Source organism: Morone saxatilis, unplaced genomic scaffold (assembly GCF_004916995.1).
Source record: "Morone saxatilis isolate NCDOM2014 unplaced genomic scaffold, NCSU_SB_2.0 Contig4, whole genome shotgun sequence".
In the NCBI taxonomy this organism is placed as follows: Eukaryota; Metazoa; Chordata; class Actinopteri; family Moronidae; genus Morone; species Morone saxatilis.
This window is the reverse complement of record NW_023339984.1, coordinates 18,206,173-18,215,951: the sequence shown is the minus strand read 5'-3', so window position 1 is coordinate 18,215,951 and position 9,779 is coordinate 18,206,173. Positions and strand designations below refer to the sequence as shown.

Here is a 9,779-nt window from a genome sequence, read left to right as displayed (position 1 = left end):
TCTTTTTTTTTGCTAATTTATGATTTTTAAGTTTTCAGTAATTGTCATATATGTTAGCTGACTTAAGATGTGACTATACAAATATGAATCTTTAGTTGACCCAGGTTTGCTCAACTGTTATTGGAGCCCACCAAAAAGGGGCGGGGCTTATGAACGGTGAGTTTCAGCTTGTCCTTCTCTTGACCCGTTTCCACAGCAGGAAAGCAGACGGAGCAGCACACGTTTACATTTAATCGGGAAAACCAGAGTTGGTTGCAGCCACTGAAAGCTTTAAGATTCATATTGTGTTCAAGACGAGCGTGTCGAGACAGAAGAATCTCCTAATGAAGTCTCTCCTCGGCTAAATTAATGACATAATTAACATGAGTGGACATGTCTCATATATCAGCAGCTCAAGTGTTTTGTTTACAGACTGCTAATGATTTCTGAAGGTGACGGGCAGCTCCGACGATCTGTTCACTTGAATCTTAAACCGACTTTGAAGAAACTCTTTCCACACATTGGAACTGAAAGAGAAGAAGAGAGTCGGGCTGACAGAAAGCGATGAATCATATATCTGGATGGAGATGAACGGAGAGATTTAACTGGGGGAAGTTAGTCAGATAGAGAGCTGAGTCAGTCTCCTCTTAATGAGCAGATAACTGGAGATGGTTCTGTTCTGCTGCTGAATGTAAGACTTTACTGAGGTACAGTAGTTATCAGTTATAAGTGTTTTGTTAAAGCAGAACTCATTCACAAATCTGAATATGTTGGAGCTAAATGTTAATCCTGTGAGTGTGTGTGTTTGTATCACAGAGGACACAGACAGGTGTGTGTTCCCCCTGTTTCCGGGCACCCCGCTCTCCCCCACCAGCCTGCTGTCCCTGAAGCAGAGTCAGATCGGGTCCGCCGTCAGCCTGCTCGACTTCTACTGCCGCAAGAACTACTGGTCGCAGCCGGAGTACCACCTGTACTCCACGCCGGGACAGGACGGGAAGCTGCTGCTCCTGTACAAGGTCTCCACACCAAACCCCAGTGCTAGATTACTCATTTCTAACTGTATCGTCTTCTCAGTGGAAACACGCTGTTACGTCCTCTATAAATAAATAAACCAGACTTCACTAGAGACTGAAACAACACCTTAATAATTGGGAGGAAAACCCCCAAAATCAAATAGAAAAAGAACAAAAGGTGGGTGCAGAACTCGGCCTGAAAGAACAAAAGAGAACCCGCTGAGACGGCCGCACAGTCGGCCATCACATCCAGCTGATTCCACCTGAAGAAAAACATCTAAATAAACCAACTGAGAACTCAACTCACACTGAATTTTATTGTATGGTTTCTTTGTTTGGAGCATAAACAAATGCTACACACCAAATTTAGAGGCTGAAGTTTTGTGTTTTATTTTTTGTTAATTAAATTTAGTTTCCAGAGGGACTTCTTTAAGTTTAGTTTGTATTAGTTTCAGAGTTTGTTCTTATTAAGGGACACTTTTAAGAAGGAATACAGACAATAAACAGATGTTACCTGTACATTTGTAATATATTTCAGATTGTTTTTTAAGAAGGAAGTCTAGTTTTTATTTTTATTTCAGTTGCTTGGTTTAAGTGAATAAACTCACTGCTCGATGATCCTTTACAGTCCTACCAGAAATAAACAAACAGTGGTGTCAAAATGTTAAAATACACAATAAACAATCAGTGTTTGTTTGTTTGTTTGTTTGTGTGCAGGTGGTGATCCCATCGACACGAAGCACCTTCATCCCCGACAAACTGTGTGCGCTGCTGGACGACGCCAAAGAGCTGGCTGCTCAGACCACGCTGTGGAACCTGGGTACTGCTCACACACACACACACACACACACACACATTCAGATATATGACATATAAACACACAGTTTACGTGAACATATGAATAAACCAGCAGGCCGTTCTCTGGCTGGAGCTCAATGTGCAGTCAGACAGTCAGAAACTTCAGTTTGTCTCTCAGTGTCGTAAAGAGCAGACACACACACACACACACACACACACACTGTATCAATACCCACCCCAACACCAGAGGGATGAATTTATTATCCTGATTACTTTTCGGTGTTACGGTTAGAGGGAGAATTGCCAAGAGCTGCAAACACTGATCACCTTCGTACAAAGAACCTGAGACAATTACTGAAGGAGGAATAAACTGTTAAATGTGTCAATATCCATCCTGTAATGTCAAAAAAACTCCTGGAAAATGATTTCATAAAAAGAGTGCGAACCCTGACAAACACTTCCTGTGACCAGCTCTCTTCAAAATAAAAGTCAACACACGTTTCTCCGGTTGAATGCTCTTATTGTGGAGCTGCAGCAGCAGGAAACGTTCGGTTTGTTAACTTAATACAGCTTTTTGTCCGGGAATAAAAAGTATCCAAAGTTTTCCCAAAAGTGAAACCGAGAACATCTGGATCACCTGTGGTGGCTGCTGTTGAAGAGTTGACAGGCGTGAGTCGACATTTTAAATGTCAATATCACAGACGATCATGTTCATTGATTGTGTGAAATCCTGATTCATTAAAGGATCCTGAGTGTCAATAAAAAGGCAAACTGCTGCTTGAAATCCTGATGATGGCATAAAAGCTAAACAAATGATGAGGAGGTTAAGTTTTAATCTCTTTTCTTCCTCTCAGAGTTTCATTTAAATGTTAAACTGTGAAACTTTTCTCCTCCACAGACCCCCCAGCTGTGATTTTACCCGTTTATGTTGTTTACACTGGCGGCGCGGCGTCGTAAAGGCCGCTGTTTGTTCCAGTTTTTATGATCGTTGTGCTGAGGTGTTAATAATCTACAGGACGATGCAAAGCATTTTAAAGCAGTCTGTTTGTATTCATACAGCAGCCACAGCCCGGAGCTAAAGCAGCAAAATAATGTGTATCTGCATTATTACTTTTTACAGTCTCAATCTCACCATCATCATTTATTCACATTATTTCCACTTCTGCTGTTTCACTTTGTGCAGATGAAGGAAATGAAACTGGGTCGGACGCCACAGGAGTCAAATAATAGTAAAAATAATGGGATGAGATCTTCCTGTGGCTCCTCGTGGACTCATTCGAGTGGCAGTGAGACGTTCTCAAGTGTTTTCAGGTCACCTGAACGCTGCAGGAACATTTGAATCTCAGAAAAGAGTTTGACTGGAGGAGCGAACAGGATTGGCAGCCTTGTCTGAGTATTGTCTGAAGCAGCTGTCAGAGTCTGAACAGGAGCCATCTGGAGCTCCCTCTGAGCCAATCACGGCGCCTTTGAGGAGATTCTGTTTGACGTGAGATATTTGAAGTTAAACATCACCTGCAGAGCGACGGCTGAAAGGAGATCAAAACTCACTTCGACTTATCTGCATTGAAACATTTGTGGCGTTAAAATCGCTCACATTCAGAGCCCAGAGTGGTTTCATAACGCCGGGAACAAACCAGCAGCTTCCTGTCCGACCTGACTTATTTCTCTGGGTGAGGTGGCTTCATTTTAACTTTACCTGCACTGCTCAGTGGTTTTAATGTTATTAAATCCCATCCTGAGCAACGTTCTTGTATTTATTTTGACTTTTGTGTGACCTCTGATCAACACTGACCTAAAAGCAGGTACTGTTGTTCTCTTTTCTCCTTTTAAAGTAGTCGAATTAGCTGTTAGCAGCTCCTGTCAGCGGCACACAACTACAGACAACTCTCACTGGTTTACTGTTACACCGAACAAAACTTAAAAACCTGATATTTCTAAGGCAACTTCTGCAGTTATACAGATATTTAATAAGTAATTTCTACATTTATTTGAGTTTATTCACAATTGGTATAAAGATAATGACCTCCAATCATCTCCTGTAGTTGTACGGATACTGTTACTGTGTATATATGTGTGTGTGTGTGTGTGTGTGTGTACCTGTAGCACCCTCCTCTGAATAAACACTCAGAGATGTTGATCTTGGACCATAATTCTCGCCTCGGTGTAGATTAGGACGCAGAGATGTTTGAACAATCTCCCATCGGGCCTTCCTCGCACCACACACAGCTGTTGTGTCCTGACGACCATCCCCTCTGAAAATAGAGCCTGAGTTTTACCAAATGTGTCTCCGGGGGTTCGGAGCTTAAGTGCAGCATCAGTTCAACCATCCGTGCAGTGAAATGTGGGACTCTGGGATCATCGTGAAAAAGGAAGTTAGAGCTGCGTAGAGAGGAGGGTGAGAAAATGTGATTCAGAGGTAAAATGTTTTTTAATTGACTCGCAGGAAGCCGGGTCCGAACCTCCAACCACCCGCCAACACTAACGCAATTAAAACATGTTTTTTTGGACACGAGTCGTTGCTTTGAAAAAGGTAAAGTTGGCTCCTGGAAGTCGGCCCTGTGGTGGACGCTTTTAATCAAACTCTCTTACACTGCATCCATTTTTCATCGCTCCGCGGGGAGCTGAAGATCTGTGCCAGCTCAGCCCACAACATACAACGTCTCTCCCCCATATCTGCTGTCCTTCCCCTTCTATCCCCTCCGCTCCCTCCTCTATCTCTCTCAGTCTGCGGGTATCTCATGTAGTATGTTTGAAACTGGCATCCAAAAAGAGAGAATCTGCAGAGGTTGAATTATTAACTGGGATTTTACTCCCTGCTGTTAAATCCTGTTTTTTTGGTTCCACTTTTATGGTTTCAGGGTGAAAGTTGCTGAAGTTCTGCAGTGTTTGTGAACTTTGTTTGCCCCCCACTGGTACACAACCTGAGTGGATTACCTGCAGACACTACTCAGGGCTAAAAAATGAATAAAAATCTTTTTTTATTTACAGTTTATATTCTTTTCAAAGGTACCAGTGAGTTGTAGATGGTTGCAACTCGCTTCGCCGTCCCCTTTAAAGTGTGTAGGAGAAACTATGGTGGCCACGAAATGTGCAGAAAATGTAAAAGTCCTGTTCTACAGAAAGTGTTTGAAAGGGTTTGTCGGTAGAGAAAACACCCCTCCGCTATTAAACAAAGGACCTTTAATTTACTCATCGACTGATGTCTCATACTTTCATCTTTTTAAAGTTCTTTTGGTACTTTTTCGGAGCTACTAACGGTCAAACTCCACGAGGACATTTCATATGATGATTAACTACAAAGAGAGTCTGGAAAGGATCTCTGGAACTACCTGTTTATTGTCTGTTAGCGTGTGTGTTTAGCTGTCAGGGAACACAGATGATTATTTTGAGTTATCACGGTTCAGTCGGGGGTTCGGGGGATACACAACCTGAGAAGACGAGCTGAGGGAATCAGAGTCCAAGTGTATCTGTGGAGACTGAAGCTAAATATTTATGTCACTTTCCCTCCATCCTTTTCTCCCATCATCCTCTTTGTTCTTTACCTCCCTCATATCTGACTGTGGCTCCCTGATATCTCCGCTCCCTCCCTCCTTCCTCCCTGTGTCCTCTCCTCCAGACTCGTCCTTCCTCAACGGAGCTTCCTGCGATTCTCCCAGCAGCCCCTCTCCTCCGCTCGCCATCAACTCCTCCTCCTCCTCCGCCAACAGTCCCGGGGTGATGACCTGCGGCGGCAGAGCCTTCGCCTCCTGCCTCCCTCCTCCTCCTCCTCCTCCACCGCCCTCCCCCTTCCCACTCTCTCCTCTCTCCCCCCTCTCTTCTCTGTCATCGCTGTCCCCTCCCACCCCCCAATCACAGAGGCTCTACATCAGCTCCCAGTCGCCTTTCTACTGACGGTGAGACACACTGCTGTTTACTACAGATAGTGAGACTCTGTAGATCCACAGTGTGATTATCAAAATATTGATCACAGAGACTCTCAATACCATCACAATACTTTTTTTAAGACTAGAGCCTTGGAAAAAATTTAATCACACTTTTTTTTATTGCATTACTATAATAATGTTACAGTAATAATATTACTTTCCCCAATATATAGCAGTGCCACTAATTACTAATACATTTCAGTAATTTCTGTATATTTTTATTCAGTTTGGAGCAAAATGGTCAAAGTTGATAAAAAGAGGGGCCTTCATTTGTTGTTTGTCTATGAACTAGAATATATGATACAGAAACTGCTGGTTTTTGTTAAATACGATGTTAGAAATGGAAATATTCTCATAATATTGAACTTTCTTGGAGTACTTGAACGTTGAAGTGGCCCTCTTACAAGATCACAGTATCAGCAGTGGCCCTGGTTTAACCCTATCGCCCACCTCATCCCCATTTATAGCTAAACTATTTGGCTCTTCACACCTGGGGACCGTTCGGACCCAAATCTAGTTAAAATACAGTAACCACTGGTCTCATTGGGTATTTCTGGATGTGGAGCAGATTTCTCTTTATGTGTTGAGTGTGTTTTATTGCCACAGTAAAAGTGTTCTTATTTGCACATTAAACATTTCATTCAGTGATGTAAAGATGTGTTGTTTTTGTTACAGGAGACCTCAGCGGCGACGGGATGATTCAAGGACAAGAAGGAGAAAAGGCAGGACTGTCTTTATTATGATTACACCAGATATTCCCCAACGCAGTGTTTGTGTGATGGGCCGCTGCCTCAGGCACAGACGGACCAACAGAAAACGTTTTTCCTTCCTCCCTTTATTTTGAAATGTTATCTCAGTCAGAGATGAGGGAGGGAGAGAAGGACAATATTTAGTTTCCGATCAGCCACTCAGCTTCTTCTCTCTATCACCTCTTATTCAGAAAACTAAACCAAAAGAGAACAAAGATAAACACAGTTTAGTTTCATAAAGACACACTAACTGATAAAAAGTCTCTCGACCTCTGTTAAATGTCAGCCTCCTTCCCTTCAGCTAAAGATCACCTTAAACTACCCATAATGCACAGCACGGACAAGACTATCCAATCCATACATATATATGAACTTTTTATACAACCCTACCTCCAATTTAGGTGGGTTTTCTTACTTGTTGGGGCCAATTTTCATAGTTTTACAGTTGAAATCAGTTTTAAGAAAAAGAAAGAAAGAAAAAAGTAGTTTTGTTTCCTAAATCAAACCAAACTACAACTGAATCCTGAAAATAAAACGCCAACTAAGTCTAAAATTTAGTCCACATTAACTTCTGTTTTCAACTCAAACTATATTTCAACTATAAAAAAAATTCCTTTGTTTATAGCTAAACTATTTGGCTATTCACATCCGCAGACTGATGCAAATAGACTAAAAACATCTGCTTTCACATTGGACTCGAACCCCCATCTCCCAGAGAAAGTCCGGTGTTTAATGTGGACTTTTTATAGCTGAACTATTCAGTTTTTAGGTATAAAATATATAATTTTTCTCATGTGAGAACAAAGTTGGACAAAAAGTGTGATTTACACTTTAAATAAAGAGTGGATCCTTTTCTCTGTGATGATTGAGACGAAAGAACCAATCGTCTCCTCAGTGAGAAAAGTTTCACTACGAACATTAATGCCACCGTTTTTGGGATAAAATGTGTTTTGAGTTTTTGATCCTCACTCAGGCTCAGTCTGGTAGTTTTGAGAGTACGGAGCTCCATTAGAGTGAATTACACAGGAAATAACAGAAAATGGAAAAGGATTGAGAGATTTAAAAAAAAAAACCACAGCCTTTTCCACGACATTAGTCAGGTCTGATTTCCATTTCCTTTCATCCTCCCATTACACCACTCATCTCTGGAGAGAGAGCTAAAAACAGAGGAAGGGGAGGAGGGCTGACTTCACTTTCTTCTTCTTCCAGCGGACTGTTTGTAGCTACTGATCCCTTTCATGTTCGTGTTAACCCGAGTTATCTGAGGGACCATAAAGGCAGATTTTAGGCGTCCGTCCATCCAGCTGATTTCGCTAAACGTTAGCGGTCATCTGAGGAGAACGGGAGTCCAGTTTTTCATGTTTCCTAATTGGCTGAAAAGACTCAACGTTGCGAGAAAGCCGAGACCGTTTGAGCCTCCGGTCATCGGAGAATGCGGGAAGTTGTTTACACGTTCCTCGGTTTGCTTGACCCACTTTACCACTGTGTTTTTGTTTTTAGGCTCCAGTAATCTGAAGGAGGAAGAGAAAAAAAAGCCTTTGAGGGCAGATTTAAGATATTTTTCCTTTAGATTAAACGTACGGACCTCTGTTTTTGCTCCTAATTTAAGCTCTCTGAGAAAACAGAAACAGAAAGTGGTTATAACAACACCATTAAATGTGTTCTTCCATGTTTCCTAATTCGGCCAGTTTCATGGTTTCCTCCTCGGGTTTTCACAGTCTGGTTCGGAAAGTTACAGGTAAAACAAAACGTTTGTTTTATCAACTTTAAATTCTACAATCAAAAATATATATATTAAATACATTCAATTTGACTACTTCTGAGGCACCAATATAAATAAATGAATGAGTAAAAAAAGATTTGCCTTCCTAAAACTACTTTCATTTTTTATTTTTGAAAACTAAATGTACAAGAAATTGTAGTTTAATGAGTAAAAATATGAAAAATCAAAGTAATTAAAATAATAAGAGACTTTTTCCTTTTGGTCTCTGAGATCTGGAGGATGAAAGCAGGAAGTGTCTTTATTTCTTTATCAGAGGAGAAGAAACGAGAAGCAGAGTGGACACGAGACACAGAACCAGAGTTTGGAGGTTTTTCCAACTCTGAAGGTTTTATTGATCTGTTTTAACTTGCCGCAGATCAAACAGTTTAAAGGGCAAATTATTCTTCTGTGCCTTCATGTATTGTTTGTTTATTGATCTGTTCCGACCGAGCAGCCAATGGATGTTCTTGGTTATTTTTGTCAGTTCGAGCCTCAAACACGTGTTGTATATATATTTATACAATGAATGTTTTCTGTTCCTTTAATCCAGTTTGTGTTTCAGTCTGCTCGTTCAAAGTTTCTGAAGGTTTGTTCGGTTTGTTTTCTGGCTGATTATATTAAGTTCTTTAGGTAGCAGCTCAGTTTGAATTCAGTTGATATCAGAGGAAGTTGAGGTGTAATTTGTCACTTTAAAAGTCTCAAAAGTAATTCGAGAGAGAGACTTAAATTATAGTTTGTAATATTTGTCCCGGTTGTCTTTTTTATTCAGTGAACCAATTCAACTCCTTTTAATCTGTTTTTAATTTTAAATTGTGATCGGTTTACTGATGCAAATCAATCTGAAAAAAGTAATAATACAATTAAAAAAAGGCCTATTTATTTAAGAGTCCACAGAACAAAACCTAATCAAAGCCACAAATCAGGAAATAAAGAAAATCTGTAAAAACTAACTCAGTATTAATAAATAAACCCTATTTATTCAAACGTCAGTGTGAAACTTCAGTTATAAAATCTTAAATGTCACACCCGCTTAAAATGAAACAGAGAATGAAGAGTTTGATTAGAAAATGAGAACTCAGCCTTGTCATTAAATTGTTATTGTTGATTTATTTTTCTGTGATTAAATTTCAGCTTGTTTTGTCTTTTGGAATAAAACTTTTTACCACTGTTTGACAGATTTACAGATGATGTGTTGATTTGTTGTTTGTCAAAAGAAAAATTATCTTTTCAAACCAAGCAAAAGCTGCAGTTCCTCCTGCAGTTACTAGAGGCTCCAGCAGTCAGTCTCCATAAGGCCTCATATTAAAATGTGCAACTTTACAGCCGACCACAGTACTCGCAGTGTAGTGACCTGTGTGTGACGTCACACAGACTATGGACTGCTTTAATTACACAGTTTATGTCTTCAAATATAGAGTTTACACAGTCTGCATGTGTTTTGAGGAGGGAGCCCAAAGTTAGAAGTATTAAAGGATCAGTGTGAAGGATTTACTTGGATCTGGTGGCAGGCCGCAACGCCATCGTTTCAGCCTCCATTTCCAAGCGTAAAGGAGAA

At 40.6% G+C, this 9,779-nt stretch overlaps 1 protein-coding gene across 1 annotated transcript in view; it reads left to right on the top strand.

Annotated features, from left to right (window-relative positions):
- Nucleotides 1-9,381, top strand: part of rbm46 (RNA binding motif protein 46) — a gene marked incomplete at its 5' end in the record, with an annotated part of 11,907 nt that extends 2,526 nt beyond the window's left edge. The window contains 4 exon segments of the mRNA XM_035675141.1: nucleotides 796-995; nucleotides 1,710-1,812; nucleotides 5,407-5,683; nucleotides 6,389-9,381. Coding sequence (XP_035531034.1) covers nucleotides 796-995; nucleotides 1,710-1,812; nucleotides 5,407-5,681 — 578 coding nt within the window.
- Nucleotides 9,382-9,779: the final 398 nt, after the last annotated feature.